Source organism: Misgurnus anguillicaudatus, chromosome 19 (genome assembly GCF_027580225.2).
Source record: "Misgurnus anguillicaudatus chromosome 19, ASM2758022v2, whole genome shotgun sequence".
Taxonomy (NCBI): Eukaryota; Metazoa; Chordata; class Actinopteri; order Cypriniformes; family Cobitidae; genus Misgurnus; species Misgurnus anguillicaudatus.
The window spans coordinates 25901029-25918823 of record NC_073355.2 but is presented as its reverse complement, the minus strand read 5'-3'; the positions used below and the strand labels follow the sequence as shown (position 1 = coordinate 25918823).

Below are 17795 nucleotides of genomic sequence, written 5' to 3'. Positions count from 1 at the left end.
TGGAATATGGCCCAAAAACACACTACAGTGTAGTGGTTTTAATGGTAAAAGCTAATGGTTCCTATTGGTTTTATTGTTTTTTCAGCAGGAACTGTTAAGTCAGTTTTTCTGACACACTTTATGGCACACGACACAACAAACACACATTTTGAATTTGCGTTTCTCCGAAGAGAAGTTATGAGTCGCCACTGAACAGTTGCTGGTTGCAGCCTACGAAGAGACTTCTGAGGAATCAGTAATTATCCTGATTTCTAATTTATATTTTATACAGGTGGATAAAATTCAGCAGCACCTGAGATTCATATTTTATACAGGTGGACAAAACTCAGCAGCACCTCATATGCTGATTTTTCATTGATTTTTTATACATTTTCGGTATTATTTTAAGCATGTTGTGCTTTTTACTTTTATGTGTAAAATATATTGAATATATAGTGGAAAGTGGTGGGGCTATGTTCATGTAGGCTACTAATAAAACATGTTTATGCTTAAAAAAAATTTTTGCTACTTCATAGGTCTTTATCCATGAACACAATGGAAACAAAATAAAACTGCTGACAGAAAACATTTTAGGAACGTTATTGAGGCCAATAAATCAACAATGTTATCCCTGATCATTTTTAGAATGTTTTGAGAAAATGTTATCCTAACATTTAGGAGAACATTCTGGAAACAAAAATAAAACTACTTGCTAAAACATTTTAAGAATATGTTCAGGTGTACAATTTTCTGACAAAAGTATCATTAAACATTTGTTCCAGGAAGAATCAAAGCTATTCTTCACCCCAGACCAGGGTAAATACCTAGGTTCTCACGCAAATATGTTCAAGGTTAGTAACAGACTAAAATCCTGTCCAGATGAAGCATTGAGAAAGCCAGCTGTGAATTTTAGAGCTCCGGCTAACACGTGGCACTAGTTTAGCCTACTTGGATTGTGAAGATGAATAATGGGAATTTCCATTTAGAGCAACAAAGTGTAGTTTGACCCGTCTCAGTGGGGTAAGCCTCAACCTCAGATTATTTTAATGTTATTCTATTTGTGTACACAGGAAACTATCACATAATTACATAATCCGCGAGGGTTTTATTATGAATACATTCAGAAATATAATCTCATTGTTAGAAGTTTTAGCAGATGCTGAGTCAGTCAGAAGAATTAAAGAAGAGATAAAGAAGCAAAATATATGTCTTCTTATATTTAAGCATTTTTCTTATTTCCAGCAACTGCATATATTCAGAAATATAATCTCATTGTTAGAAGTTTTAGTAGATGTTGCGACAGAAGAGTTAAAGAAAGGTTTGCCTATAGGAGTAAAATATATCCTGTCTTCTCATATTTTTTGCATTTTTCTTATTTCCAGCGACCTCCAACCTTTCCTTTCCCATGGACTTTTTTACTGTAAAAAGAGAAAGTTGTGAAACATTAGCACAGTTGATACATGATTTTGACTCTTTGGTCAGGTAATCTTGGTTGTTAATGTTAACTTGAAAATTTTATTTAAAAGTTAAACTGGTCAATGGTCAAAATGAGAGAGTTATAGAAATATATCTGAAAAGTGACCAGCAAATAATTGCTGAAAATAACCGACTTATTAGGAAATACACTCTTAGAAAGGATATACACATCTTTGTGCGTTAAGCTTTTAACACATTGGGCTCTATCATACACCCGACGCAAGTGTCTTTGCTAGTTTCAACCTGGGGGAATGATAATTTTCACGTTTAACGCCATGTTGTTTAAATAGCAAATGCATTTGCGCCCAATTTTGCACCAATGGGTGTTCTGGTCTGAAAACGAGGTGTGTTCAGGCGCATTGTTGGCACGTTGCTATTTTGAGGCAACTAAAATAGACCACGCCATTGACCAACAAAAACCTGGTCTAAAGTCTAAAGTCAATGGTGCAGTATGTTTTTTGATATTTAAAGAGCGCGTTCGTAATATGCGCCTATAAATGGGACGACAACACGGGTTTGCTTATCACATACATGGATGCGCAGCAGCACAAAAATGCTTTTAAATATGAAAATTTGAAGATTAAAATGTAAAAGATTATTATTATGTCTCTTGGACATAAATGAGGACCGATTATGAGACGTAAGAAGGCGTAAATAAAGAGCTGCCTCACCTGTAGCCAGGTAAGTAAATAAATGCTTTGCTTTAAACAAATGCATTTATTTTTAAATGTTTTTTTCTATATGATGACTTTGTATCTGTGGATATGACGTGATCCGTTTTTAAGTAATGCTTTAAAAAAAAAAAACATGGCGCTGTCTGAGTGCTGAAACAGCTCTCTGCACGTTTGTAAATTCTTTATCTCGTGTTTGTTACAAATAAAGTATTTTAGAGTTCAAACCTTTTCTTGCATATTTGCAAATTATTTTATATTTGCATATTTGCAAATTATTTTATAAGATTACAATGATTATCAATACATTTACAGCAAATAAAAGCCTGCTAAAGAAAACGTCTTTCAAAGGTTTTAATCAAAAAAATAACAATTTAAATAAAAATGAAAAACACAATTTTTTTAACATTATTCTTAAACTGGTGGTCTTCTTCCTCCGCTTAGATTTTCAGTTTACAAAGTCCGTCATCTAAATAGGGATTAGACATAGCGTCAGGGCAACTGGCTTTTAAATTGGTTTATTGCACGTTACACCCAAAATACACCCATTACTCATTACAAGAATAGGAATAACCCTTTTCGACCATGCGCTTGGCGCATAAACTATTTTTCCTGTTGTTAAATTAGCAAAAGTGGAATCGGACATGCCCGTTTAGACTGTGCGCTGTGCACTTTAGACAATGCGCTTAGATCATTAAAATAGGGCCATTTATGTGTAATTTTAACACATTATGTGTCATTTTGTGTTGGTTTTGTGTTGAAATAAAACATGTTGTGTTAAAAGTAACACAAAATGTGTTGTTTTAATAATAACACAGAGATGGGTGGATTCCAGGACAACGCATTTAGTGTGTTGTCCCAGAATCAACACTAATGTGTTGTTTTTAACACATCCGTTCTAAGAGTGTATGTGACCCTGCCTGTAAACACCCAACTATTGACTAATGCCATGTCAAAGATTGAAATCGATGAGTGAAATTAAACTTTGATGCTCCAAACACTTCATACTGGATTTCACAGACAAGGTCAAAAATGCATGTTTTGATATTTACTTCCATTACAAAAATATATTTAAAACATATATGCTGTGCTATCTTAAACTTTTGTTCAAATATTGTTGTCAGCATTCATTTGATTTCACAAAACAAGCATTACATGTAAACACACAATTAGGTTCTGTAACAGTTTATCAGTTAATAGGCTATTAAGTTAGGCATTTCCTTTTGACTTAAGTAATACGAATCTGTTTATAGATTTGTGGGACTTACAACTTCTGAGCATGAGAAATCCTGTTCAGCAGAACAACAATCTGTTGTGAAATAATGAAAGTCTATGTCATCAAAAAGTAGTAAAAGTTGTTGCACAAAAAACTAAAAACATGACTTATATAACTTTAAGTAGTATTTTCACCACACCTCATACTTCTACAATTTAAAATAATATTTTTCCCACACCTCATACTTCTGTCTTTTCATTTGATCCAACAGATCAAATTTCTCTGACTCAAGCTGGTAAATCCAGTTCCACATTTCCTGAGCTCGCTGTCTGTGGAAAAGTAAAGCAGCATTACCAGGAAAGTGAACAAAAGTCTATTCATGCTGCTCTTAAGTGAAAAAAAGACCAACATCTGTACAGTCAAAACGCATAAATCTTACTGACTTAAATGCATGGAAAAAAAGATTTTTTTTAGACATATACTGTATATTCATAAAGCAGCACTGTCAGCAAAGTGAACATGCTACATGCAACAGGTCTACACTCACCACCCACTTTATTAGGTACACCTGTCCAACTGCGCGTTAATGCAAATTTCTGATCACCCAATCACATGGCAGCAACTCAATGCATTTAGGCATGTAGACATGGTTAAGACGATCTGCTGCAGTTTAAACCGAGCATCAGAATGGGGAAGAAAGGTGATTTAAGTGACTTTGAAAGTGGCATGGTTGTTGGTGCCAGACGGGCTGGTCTGAGTATTTCAGAAACTGCTGATCTACTGGGATTTTTACATACAACCATCTCAAGGGATTACAGAGAATGGTCCGAAAAAGAGAAAATATCCAGTGAGTGGAAATTCTGTGGGCGCAAATGCCTTGTTGATGCCAAAGGTCAGAGAAGAATGGCCAGCCTGGTTCGAGCTGAAAGAAAGGCAACAGTAACTCAAATAACCACTCGTTACAACCGAGATATACAGAAGAGCATCTCTGAACGCACAACACGTCGAACCGTGAGGCGGATGGGCTACAACAGCAGAAGACCACACTGGGTGCCACTCCTGACAGCAAAGAACAGGAAACCAAGGCTACAATTCACACAGGCTCAACAAAATTGGACAATAGAAGATTGGAAAAACGTTGCCTGGTCTTGGCGTCAACAACATGAAAGCATGGATCCACCCTGCCTTGTATCAATAGTTCAGGTGGTGGTGGTGGTGTAATGGTGTGGGGGATATTTTCTTGGCACACTTTGGACCCATAAGTACCAATTGAGCATTGTTTATTGTTTCTGACCATGTTCATCCCTTTATAACCACAGTGTACCCATCCTCTGATGGATACTTCCAGCAGGATAACACGCCATGTCATAAAGCGCAAATCATCTCAGACTGGTTTTTAGAACATGGCAATGAGTTCACTGTACTCAAATGGCCCCCACAGTCACCAGATCTCAACCCAATGGACCATCTTTGGGATGTGGTGGAATGGGAGCTTCGTGCCCTGGATGTGCAGCCAACAAATCTGCAGCAACTGCATGATGTTATCATGTCAATATGGACCAAAATATCTGAGGAATGTTTCCAGTACCTTGTTGAATCTGTGCCACGAAGGATTAAGGCAGTTCTGAAGGCAAAAGGGCGCCCAACCCGGTACTAGTAAGGTGTACCTAATAAAGTGGCCGGTGAGTGTATACTGTATATTCATAAAGAAGCATTGTCAGCAAAGTGAACATGCTACATGCAACAGGTCTATGTATGCTGCTCTTAAGAAAGAAAGAGCAACATTTGTACATAATGACCTAAATACATAGAGAAATATAGCCATAGTAATTATGACGGATGATAAAAATTAATTTCGGGCTTTGACCCCTTAAATCCAAAAACTCTACTATACATACATATACTGTATATTCTTAGTAATATTTACAATAAAATATGTATATGAATATTTGTTTACCTCAAGCCATCCTCTCGCAGGTTTTCAATGCCAAGAGGACTGCGCCTCTCTGCGAGAGTCTTCCTCTTGATCTCTCGTCCAGTCAAACGTTTCCCTCTTCTCTGCTCTGCCTATAACTCAACCACATATGGAAAATATAGAAAACATAGTACGTACGAAATTGTGTGCAAATAGTAAAAACACAAATTCAGAGTAGGTACACTATACCTTAGCTAAGAAGCCTCCAAAGTTGGCCCCCATATTGGAAAGAACTTTTTTCTTTTTGGCTTCATCATCTGCTCTTTTCTTGGCCTCCTCATCCTCTTTCCTCTGACGCTCTTCCTAATACACAGAATATGGAAAGTGAAAGAGTGCAAAAATACATTAAATGTCTGGGTGATCTTTGATCGCACAGCATCTCTTCCACTATGGAAGCAAAACAGTGACCATTTAGAGCAGTGGCGGCCGGTGACTTTTCATCAGAAGGGTGCAAATTCAAATGATGTGTTCATATTTCACATTTCAGGAAAAGTACATCATGACAAAACAAAATGAAGACTTTGGAGTGGCCTAGTCAAAGTCCTGACCTCAATCCTATTGAGATGCTGTGGCATGACCTTAAAAGGCGATTTATGCCGGAAACTCTCCAATGTGGCTGAATTACAACAATTCTGCAAAGATAAGAGGGCCAAAGTTTCTCCACAGCGCTGTAATAGACTTATTGCAAGTTATCGCAAATGCTTGATTGCAGTGCCATGTGGGTTTGGATTTTAAAAACGGCACATTGTATTTACTTGTATCATCTTTGAATAATATTTGATTTAGCTTGATGATCTAAAACATTAAAGTGTGACAAACATTTTTGCCAATTCTCTTTCTTATGGTGGAGTCATGAACACTGAAATTAAATGAGGCAAGTGAGGCCTGTAGTTCTTTTAATGTTGTTGTGGGGTCTTTTGTGACCTCTTGTGACCTTTAAAAATGCAATAATGAGTCGTCGCTGCGCTCTTGGGGTAATTTTGGTCAGTCGGCCACTCCTGAGAATGTTTCACTACTGTTCCAATTTGTGGAGTCCCAAAGCTTTAGAAATGGCTTTATAACCTTTTCTAGACTGATAGATCTCAATTACTTTCTTTCTCATTTGGTCCTGAATTTCTTTGGATCTCAACATAAAGTATGTGATTTCTTGATTGCGAACAGGTGTAGCAGTAATCAGGCATGGGTGTGACTAGAGAAGCTGGGGGGTAAACAAACCACTGTATTTTGACATAATGCATGATGCACATAGGTTCACATGATGCGGCGAACACATATTAGGTGTGTTCGACATCGGCTGTGGCTGGATGTAACCGATCGGCGAGATTAGCCGCGTGCAGGCGGGGAGGAGCTGAAAACGGAGACGTGAAGTCGGAAACGCCGTGGTTCCCGTAGTTTGCTGCATTTACGTCAGGCATGGCTGATCCCTACTGAAAAATCCAGCTAAAACCAGCATAAGCTGGTAGCTGGTTTAAGGTGGTTTACGCTGGTCCTCCCAGCCTGACAAAGCTGGTCATGCTGGTGGGCCAGCTGGTATTCCAGCCTGACCAGCTAAGTCCAGCTAGCCAGCTTAAAATGTGACCAAAACACAGCTAGACCAGCTTGCTACACCAGTAAAACCAGCATCCTACACCAGCAAACCAGCTAAAACCAAGCTGGAGACCAGCTTAGGCCAGCTCACCAGCTTGTGCTGGTCTTAGCTGGATTTTTCAGTAGGGATCACGTGCCGTTTGCTTGCTTTATCGCTGTAAATATGATTTGTAAGATGTAAGCAATATAAAAAGTGAATGATACCGTTTTGAATGTCCGTGTATGAGCATGAGTGGAACTGAAGAGGCTTACAGCATCTGTTGTTACAAGAAAAAAGTTCAACATAAGCATATATTCCTTAAATACCAATGTAGGTCTACGTTTTTATCCATTTTATTTTGATGAAGATGACACAATATAACATTGCGACTACATGAAAATAGCTTAAACTGTTATAAAAATACAGATTTGTGAGCATTCGTGGAACTGGGGGCGTGAAAATAAACACGAAATACACGTGATTGTTGTCATGTGGTGAATCCGACCAATTGTGAAACAGCTGTGTCGTCATTACAGTACATTACAGTTCAGCTCCTCTTCGGTAAATGCGCTGGCTGACTCAGGCGGCTGATCTCGAATCGATCTCGAGGTACTTAAAAACCATATGACACGTTCCTGCAGCGCCAGCTTAAGTCGGACAAAATTACTAACCAGAATGCACTGCTTCAAGTCAGCCGCCGATCGGTCTGCGCAGCGCCGCATGAAGTCGAACACACCTATTTTGACATGACAAGCCACACACATGACGGGCTACATACATGTTTTGACGAGCTTCGTATTGTGTGCCCTCAAAAACAAAGTCACCGGCACCACTGATTAAAAGCATGAAGTTTTAGTCTTTATTTGGTTGAATGAGTGCATCATTAAGGTACTTAAAATGTACATATTCTTGTTAGAAATATGAACACACTACTCGCATTATTATCCTAAAAGTATGCAATTTGGGATGCATCTCTTTACCACATTTTTATAAATGTAATTTTCTGTATAAACAAAACTGTAGTATACACTCACCTAAAGGATTATTAGGAACACCATACTAATACAGTGTTTGACCCCCTTTTGCCTTCAGAAATGCCTTAATTCTACGTGGCTTTGATTCAACAAGGTGCTGAAAGCATTCTTTAGAAATGTTGGCCCATTTTGATAGGATAGCAGCTTGCAGTTGATGGAGATTTGTGGGATGCACATCCAGGGCACGAAGCTCCCGTTCCACCACATCCCAAAGATGCTTTATTGCAGGGGTCCCCAACCTTTTTTACACGGTGGACCTGTTTCAGCTTTGAAAAAAATTCGCGGACCGGGGGTGGGATTGGGGCGATAGCTAATTTGCTGTTTGAACAAAGTGCTAAAAATCTTCCTTCCCGAAATGTAATGGAAGTAAAGACAACAACCATGAATTAGGAAAATGTATAATTGCTTTATTTATAGTATATTTTCTATAGACATGTAAAACCATATTTTGGCGGATTGTTTTTTTACTCTCATTGTTACAGTAGTTTGCCTGCCCATTTAGACTTAATAATTAATGGTAGCCTAAACGAACTTTCCTTGCTGTTTTTGAAGGCAGCTCGAATCGTGGTCGGTGTAGGAGCCTAATATAAATAACATGTTAATCCAGTAGGGGGCAATCTCTTTTAATCAATAAATAAGTACACCTGGGATAGAGGGACAGGTGTTTGTGTGTACGGGGAAGCTCACAGTTTTTTGACCGTGAAACAACGTGAAACAGAAGTGTGAAACAGAAGCGTGACACATGATCTTTACCACGAATATGTGAGATTACTTTTCAGTCATTTGCGACGCCTCCGCTTATTTACATGATTTGCGACGTACATTTGCAGATGATTCATAAAGTCATACCTCTGCAATTCTTTGATCAATTGTGTTTTAGAAGTACTGTATGCTCAAACTCTAATGACAGCAATGTGATCGCTTATGCGCTGGTAGAAAGAGAGAGAGGCGGAGAAAAAAAAGAGAACGGCCCTGTACAAAAGTAGAAATTATTTATGTTATTTGAAATCAGCTCTTAAAGTACATAATACCCAATTAAGCTATTACGTGGCTATTATACAAAAAAATTTTCGGGACGTTCTTGCGACCCGGTGGCAACCTGGTACTGGGTCGCGACTCGGTGGTTGGGGACCTCTGCAGTCTACTGGGTTGAGATCTGGTGACTGTGGGGGCAATTTAGTACAGTGAACTCATTGTCATGTTCAAGAAACCAATTTAAAATGATTCAGGCTTTGTGACATGGTGCATTATCCTGCTGGAAGTAGCCATCAGAGGATGGGTACATGGTGGTCATAAAGAAATGGACATGGTCAGAAACAATGCTCAGGTAGCCGTGGCATTTAAACAATGCCCAATTGGCACTAAGGGGCCTAAGTGTGGCAAGAAAACATCCCCCGCACCATTACACCACCAGCCTGTGGTACACCAGTGGTAACAAGGCATGATGGATCCATGTTCTCATTCTGTTTACGCCAAATTCTGACTCTACCATCTGAATGTCTCAACAGAAATCGAGACTCATCAGACCAGGCAACATTTTGCCAGTCTTCAACTGTCCGATTTTGGTGAGCTTGTGCAAATTGTAGCCTCTTTTTCCTATTTGTAGTGGAGATGAGTGGTACCAGGTGGGATCTTCTACTGTTGTAGCCCATCTGCCTCAAGGTTGTGCGTGTTGTGGCTTCACAAATGCTTTGCTGCATACCTCAGTTATAATGAGTGGTTATTTCAGTCAAAGTTGCTCTTCTATCAGCTTGAATCAGTTGGCCCATTCTCCTCTGACCTCTAGCATCAACAAGGCATTTTCACCCACAGGACTGCCGCATACTGGATGTTTTTTTCCTTTTCACAACATTCTTTGTAAACCCTAGAAATGGTTGTGCGTGAAAATCCCAGTAACTGAGCAGATTGTGAAATACTCTGATTGGCCCATCTGGCACCAATAACCATGCCACGCTCAAAATTGTTTAAATCACCTTTCTTTCCCATTCTGACATTCAGTTTGGAGTTCAGGAGATTGTCTTGACCAGGACCACACCCCTAAATGCAATAAAGCAACTGCCATGTGAATGGTTGATTAGATAATTGCATTAATGAGAAATTGAACAGGTGTTCCTAATAATCCTTTAGGTTAGTGTATGTGTCACTTCAAAAAAAAAATTCACACACATTTTGAATGCATCTGTGTGCTTTACTAACTATGTTTAAGTTCATTTACCGCAATCCTTGTCTGTCTATCTCTTTCTTTTTCTGCTCTAACACGCTGTTGTTCTGCTCGCTCTGAACGTCGCTTTTCCTTAGAAAGATAAAGAGGAAAACAGGATGAACTATGGGCATAGAACATTTAAAACTAAAAAAATAAAGGGGCAGTTTCCCGGACATGGTTTAAATTAATTTAGGACTAATATAACTATACTTATTTATAACTATACTTAGTTATATTAGACATTTAAGTCGTTTTTTTATAAACAAACCCTACAAAAAACAATACTGGTGGGCATATTCAGATAAAACTAATGCACTAATATATGTCATACGTCAATGCAAGATGTTTTTAAATAAGGCAGCTCAAACGTGCATTTTATTCTGGGAGTAGGATATGCCCTGTCTGGAAAACAGCCCCAAAATAAATAAATGATTAAATAACAGTTCATAAATCAAGAAAATGAATGTTGGGAAATGGGGAGCAAATAGCTTACAATTCTGTCCTTTAGAAAAATCAGTTCTTCCTCTTCCTTCTTCCTCTGCTCAAAGTGGACATCAATTAAAGTCTGTAATTCTAGGAAGTCCTTCTCCATTCTTTTCCGGTGTATATCCTAAAAGAGATCATTCTTCCTTATTTGAACAAAAGATACAATTTAATTATCATAAAATGCAAAATACAAACACAGTTAAAATGAGAAAACTCTTTTGATTTATTTAGCAATTACACATTGTTACGTTAAAAGACGTATTTTGATTAATGTTAATTAAATTGAGTTGATATGACGTTTTTTTCAACAATAAAATGTTTAATTGACAGCAGAAAGGTGTAAGCCTAATTAAAGCACAATACATTTTATTTCTTTTTTTTAACATGTAAAAAAAGCACGTAATCATAGCACCTATGAAGAACCATCCGGGGGTGATATAGCACCACTATAGCACGAGATATGGTTCTATATAGCACAATATGGTTCTACACAGGTACCGCATAGGTGCTATATGGCACTTAAAATGGTTCCCCTATGATTACGAGCCAGTGAACCACTTTTAGTGCCATTTAGCACCGTTTGTTTTTAGAGTGCACCTCAATCAAATCACCAGCTTATTAGAAAAAAGCTCCATGAACTGAACTGGGCACGTTACATAAGAGTGATACAAAAGTGCAGTATCATGGGTCATTGAGAACTACTGTGCTACACTATTGCTCAATTTGTTATTTAGATTAAATCTAAATGGCTTCTTTAGTTTTTCTTGTACAAACAGAAAAACTGGGCACTTACATCAAAATCTACCCGCTCACCCTCTGGAATTTTTGGAGGTGCCAGTTGGGGAGCCACGGGTCTGTGAGCGATAGGGTGACAGAAAGCAAGAAAATCTCAGGAATAACAACTTGAAAATCCTGAACATGTCTGCGGTTGTCTGAATGCTTACTTGGGACGTGGTCTTTCCTCCTCTGAAAGATAAAGGGGGACATAGAAGAGAAAAACGAAAACAGGGAAACTCTTGTAAAATGTGACCATCCATCAGTACCCATACATCTGCCATCTGGCACACTCATACTGAACTGCAGTCTAAATTTCAACTTCTCACATTTTTAATGAGCATCTGGGATCAATCTTTAAATAGAGCCAGTCTTTCAGAAGCAACATGAAATGAAAGGACATGATTGTGAATTATCTACTGTGAATGTTCACACGCCATCATGGGGAAATTTCAATGTTTTTAGGTCAGTGATATAGTTGTATACAAAAGTTTGTTTGTTCAGATATCATGACAGTAGCGCTAAAATGTTGTCCATTTCAGGAAGTGGATTTCAGAAGTACATATTTACAAGCACCAAAGCAACTTATTTGTATATTTCATTATTTTGATATTTAATTTGGACTGAATATTGTGTCATCATGTGTGTTTATAACAAACCAGATTCAGTGTAAATGGGTGATTAGGCTTATTGCAGTATTCGTACAGAAACCGTGTGCATTGACTAAAAAGATTCATTTGAGTATAAATGAATGAAACAGACAGACTTGTGAAATAAAGCAGACACGCAAGTCGAGAGAAAAATCTAAATGGGTGCTCCCATCTGTAAGAGTAAAACACAACAGCATGCAGTCAACGAGTCATTATGAAGCATTTCTGGTAGACACATGAAGAAGAGACATAAGACTAAATAGAAAGATGATCAGTACATGGGATGATGCAGTTATACAGAACTCAGGGATAAAGGTCAAGAGTTAAAGGAAACACTTTTACTGAAAAGTTTTTCGCCTACCCTCACCTTCTTCCTGAGTCTCATCTGATGAATACAATAGTGAAAGTGAAAGAACACAGGAAGACATTAGCCATGAATACAGATGGGAAGTTTGATAAAGATGAAGATCAAATACCAGTAAATGAGACAATATTTGACAGAGTGTGATTTATAACAGCACTCAGCTGAATTCTGACCGAAAGAGCCATTTCCCATTGGGAAAGTGAGATCAGACCATCCGTCGTATTAATGTCAACTTTGATGACATTAATGTCTGCGAGGCCCTGGTTACCAATAAAACTAAACAATATGTCCTTTCAAACATTTGGACATAAATCAGCCATAAAATAAGAAATAAGGTAAACTTAAAGGCAGGATAGGCAGGAGTTGTCTAAAAAAAAAAATCCAAATTTCTTTAGACTGTCTTTACCAATACACAAGTAAAATGTAAGTACCCTGAAAGAGAGAGCACAAAACTCGAGTGTCTGTAGACCTCTCACGACACAGCTAATGTTTTGATGCGGGACGAAACAAATGATTGGCTTGCGCAACTGTCACTCTCTCTCGCGACCATGGCTACCACCCCTGTTGCTACAGGATCTGCCCACACATGCGCACACCCAATTAATTTGAACGTGCACGAGGCACTCTAGGAAGAGCAAATGTATGGCAGAGAAAGAGCATTCAGAACTCACAGTACCTGCATATGCAGTCAGCGAAGGCAAACAGGGCAAAAAAAGGAATAAACGAAGAAACAAACAAGAGTAAATATCGCGTGGCTTTCCCTCGAGTCACGATGCGGTAGCAGTATTGTCTCCGGTGTGTAGTCCTCATCATAGTCAACAATGCTTTCATCACGGAAACTCTTACATGCAAAACCCTTATATGTTATGAATCTTTCACTAAATTCACCTTTTATCACAGTGTAACTGATAATAATGAAAAAACTTGTATCAATGCAACCTGTTTTTAGCTTTGTCGTTTCGTTTAAATATAACTAGCTCGTTCGTTACCGAATCAAACAAAATATATTTTAAACTTTACCAGTATCGATATGCAAGCTTGATAGTGAGTACTAAAAGCCATCCTATTTGTTTATATTCATAGTGATAAAGTTAGGTGTATTATAACATGTGATTGTGACATGATGTTACTACATGCACCGCGATCCTTCCTCTCCGCTTGTCTGAGGTAAATGCTGCTCCCAGCAAAACAGTTGGAGTCACGCGTTTGTGTGTTTCGGGGGCGTGGCTTTACAAGAAGAAACCCAGAAGGGAGGGGGTGGAGTGAATGGAAATAATTTGTGAGAGGTCTACAGACACTCGATTTTTATACTCTCTCTTTCAGAGCACCCAGATTCCACTTATGTATTGGTATATAAAGACATTTTAAACAGATTTGGAAAAAAAAGTGTTTTAGACTTTTTTAGACTTAAACCTGCCTACTCTGCCTTTAACCTCAATTTTATATTAATGGCAGATATGCTCTTTCTATAAAGAACAGACTTTTGCTCAGTTTCGTACAGCATGAAGCCAAACATATACAAAACACCCCAAACATGCACTTATGGGAAGCAATATTGTGTCAATGAAGCAAGTCTACTAACTACATTATATTTATTGAAAACTGCACTCTGCTGCAAAACAAATGTTGCAAAAATACCAATAGCAATATAAATGAAAGATAAAACATTATACCAAACATGTTTTGATTTGTTTTTTTACATGCTATGCTGATTATGCATGCCTTTTTTTTTAAAGAAGATGAATAAAGTACCTTGATATTCGCTGTAGTCTTGCTGCTCTGTAATGTAAGTCAAAGAAACCGAATTTGGGAAAGAAAGATGAAAATAAGCTGACACACAAATCAAATTATCAAAATGTATCTAAATGTATTCAAAAACATGAGGGAGTCTTCAATGTCCTCAAACATTTAGCTTATACTAATCATGATTTCTTGTTGGTATTTGATTCAATGCTCTTTCAGTGGACACTGTATTAGACCATGTTCTGTCAATATAAGCCAACTGGAAGTATTACATTTATTATTTTACCTGTTCCAGCTTCCTCTGTAGCTTCCTCCTCTTCCTCTGTTTTTCACAAATACATAAGCAATAATGACATGAAAGACTTTCTGACTTTGTTATTGGTTCATGCTCCACGCCTAGTCAAGTCAGTTTGGTGTTTTGTTTTTCATTGTCGGTTTTGTTTAAATAAACGTTTTGTCCCAAACCGGTCTGCATCTGGGTTCTGCTTGCAAAATCAAAACAGTTTGTATTTCTTTCACCATAATAGCATATTACCTAGACCTAGGCTGATTACTGTTATGCAATAGTAATGTTACTAGTCATTTTCCAATCTTATGACCTATGATTAATTAAGAGCTTGATGTGTTTTTGTTTCTCTAGAATTGAGAGCACCTGGTCGCAGGCTTGCATTCCCATGCACCATATGGTGCAATTTCACTAAAGGTGTTACGTTTGCTGTGTTATTTGCAGTGAATGTTCAGTGTGTTCCTGATTGGTGGTGTTTGGTGTTTTATAGATTTGTGTGCCAGCTCCCTTTGTGTAATGGTAGTATGCAACTGGAATGTTAACTTTTCTTTTTTGTGTCCTGTCACATGACCAATGACGATCTGTTGAGCTGGTTTTAAATAATATTGCGCAAAATTTTAATCCATAAACTATTCTGTTTGTACAGAAACTCCCGCCGCCTCTTTCTAAATGGATTAGACTTTGGGTTTTTTCCATTATTTCGGGCGGGCGAAGTCATGACTGTTTATCCGCTTGCCAGATGCACTAGTTGTTGAGGACGTACTGTGTGCCAGTAAAAACATCAAATGTGTAATAAGCAGAATTAACCAGCCTGGGAAAATCTGAAACAATCTGAAGGCTTGAACATAAAAGTCACCAATACTCACCCTCTGCTTGTTCTCTAAAAGACATATTGGAAAGAGTAAAGAAGTCAATGCAGAAGTTCTGCACGTGTCTTTTGTATTAAGTTTTAGTAATAGTAACAGAAATTGTCAATAAAAAGGAAAAAATAAAGTACTTACTCATATTCCTCCTCTATGTCAGACATGTTGAACTAAAGCAGAAAGAAAAACAACAGAACCACCTGTCATAATAACATCTTGTTTAAAAGTCATTTGGAGAGCAGAAAAAAGTGGCAAGTCCTCCTAAGTAGCACGAGATCTAAATGTGCCATTGTTCCAAAGTGCTGACAACCATCTGATCTGAATGCTTTACAGCAAGACTGATGTGGTGAGAACAGGTGGGAATGTAGAGACCGGATAGAGTTTCTGACACTTTTTTATTGCTTCAATTCTACCATTCATTTTGCGCTTTTCTGTTGGTTATGGCACTTTATTTTTGTCATCTGTGAATAAGAGGTTCCTACTTTCTGGTTAGCTGTTACTATACACACACTGTAAAAAATAGCTGTAATTATGCAGCTGGTTGCAAGTAACTTACTGTAGAAGATAAAAACTGAAAATGTTTCATGTTGATTTAACTTTAAACAAACCTGTTTCCAGTAAATTACATAAATGTAAAATCTACAGTAAGATGGCAGCTAGTTGTATTTTACAGTGCATTGGTTCCAAACCCTGCTGCTCCTGGAGGCACATCAAAACCACACATTTTCCAACTCTTCCTGTTTAAAAAACCTTAATCCAGTCATTATGGAGACTCAGAAATGGGTCACAAGATGTGTGACACATCCAAAATGTGCACTGTTGGTGTCCATCCAGGAACAGGGTAAGGTTAAACAAAGGTGTAAAGTACTTATTAAAGTACATTTTCCAAGAGAATCTGATTTATTATACAGTAGCTGTCACAACCCCCCTCATACTTAACTGTCTCCATAAAGACTGTCCATCTGAAGCCAGAAACCTTTCAACAGTTTACCCTGCTGTCACTGTACTAATGAGATTCTCAGCATCTGAAGGGCATTATATAGTCTAGCTAAATTCTGCATGACGCGATAGACAAATCAATCTACAAATAGAAAATGATCTCTCCTCAGATGACCCGTGTTCAAGGACAATTCCAGGGGGAGATGCAAAAGTAATATTGAGATGGGATATGTGGCAGATAAAGAGGGGATTGCGGGGATTTAAAACGTTAAGGCTGTTTAAGTATTAACCATGGAACATTAACTGTGTGAAGGTAATTTTAGCCAAGAATGATGGGGGAGAATACATGAGCCAAAACAAATCTTCACTTTTAAGACAGTAAATGTTATTAACTGTGTTATTAATAGAGCGGTTAGATCTTTGTCTAGGGCAGTGATTTACAATCTTTTCTCTTTGGTGCCAAACCCCCCACCCCCAAACCTTTATATGAAAATCTGAGACCATTTTTTTCTTTAAATTTTGCTGTTATGTTGAGATGGAGCATGTTGAGCGAGCAAAACTGAAATAATTATTTTATGTTAGAGAATATTTTATGTGTGTGATTTTAAGCATATGATTTTTTTTAAAGCATGTGAACATTTAATTTTTTTAATAAAGTTAGTAGTGGAAAGTTTTCATACCAGATTGGGAACCGCTGGAGCACAACTGACCAAAACAACAGGAACTTGCCATCATCATGATTTATGCCTCATGATGAAACTTGTGTAAATGTGTTTCAATGTTATTGCTCAGTTTTAATTTGAGTTATTTGATCCTAAAACACACACACACACACACACACACAAATGTTTCCCTAAAGCAAACTTTAAAAGATGGCCAATTGAACAAATATTTTAGTTTCGTATTGAAATTTCTAAATTAATCTTACATGAGTTACTATAAATACTGTTGCACAGTCTGACCAAGACTATCTTACTTTTACATTTATGTATTTGACAGACGTGTGCACTTTACAAAGTATGCCTATTAGTTTGCTTATTAGTATGTTAATTGCAATAAAATCAGTTTTTTGCAATGTATGGCTAATGCTCTACTATGTAAGTTGCAGGAATCTTTAACAAATTGTAAAAACAGACTGATGAGATGGTTATGATTTATAAGTATTACTTTCTGCAGAAAAAGGCTTTTATGTTCAATTAAGAAATAAAAAATTAATAACTTTACCTTTTAATGAAGTTAGGATGAGTTTTCTATGGAAAGATGGAAGACAGGGGCCCACAAAGGCTTTCAATGACAGGAGTGTCCCGGTGAATTAAGACCGTTTTGTTATGGGGGACAGTGGGGTGTCTTTATATGAGCACAGTGACAGATGGAGGGTGTTAGCAGCTACGGCATACGACCATGGATGGATTAGAAATGAACCCTGGGACAGAAAGATGACCACCATGAGGGATTAGGGGAGACAGGGGAATGATCTCACACAACAAAGACAAGGATATAAAAAGAGATAGAAAAAACAAAGGGACAGTCGTGGACAAAAATAGCACAGGGGACTTAGATACAGTTCTT

The 17795-nt window shown here is 37.7% G+C and overlaps 1 protein-coding gene across 4 annotated transcripts; it reads right to left on the bottom strand.

Moving 5' to 3' along the window:
- Positions 1-1064: 1064 nt before the first annotated feature.
- tnnt1 (troponin T type 1 (skeletal, slow)) lies at positions 1065-17728 on the bottom strand. 4 transcript variants are annotated; one of them, XM_055193932.2, is made up of 15 exons: positions 17451-17728; positions 15426-15457; positions 15291-15304; positions 14425-14460; positions 14148-14174; positions 12393-12416; positions 11552-11573; positions 11401-11461; positions 10615-10731; positions 10134-10211; positions 5507-5620; positions 5300-5409; positions 3581-3671; positions 3395-3435; positions 1065-1397 (listed from the first exon to the last, which is right to left on the bottom strand). In XM_055193932.2, the coding sequence occupies exons 2-15, from the start codon at positions 15449-15451 to the stop codon at positions 1352-1354; spliced, it is 807 nt and encodes a 268-aa protein (XP_055049907.1). In that variant the 5' UTR covers positions 15452-15457; positions 17451-17728; the 3' UTR covers positions 1065-1351. The 4 variants fall into 4 exon arrangements, with proteins under 4 accessions (XP_055049907.1, XP_055049908.1, XP_055049909.1 ...); XM_055193933.2 differs by having other exon boundaries at positions 12399-12416; positions 17451-17722; XM_055193934.2 differs by lacking the exon at positions 12393-12416 and having other exon boundaries at positions 17451-17712.
- Positions 17729-17795: the final 67 nt, after the last annotated feature.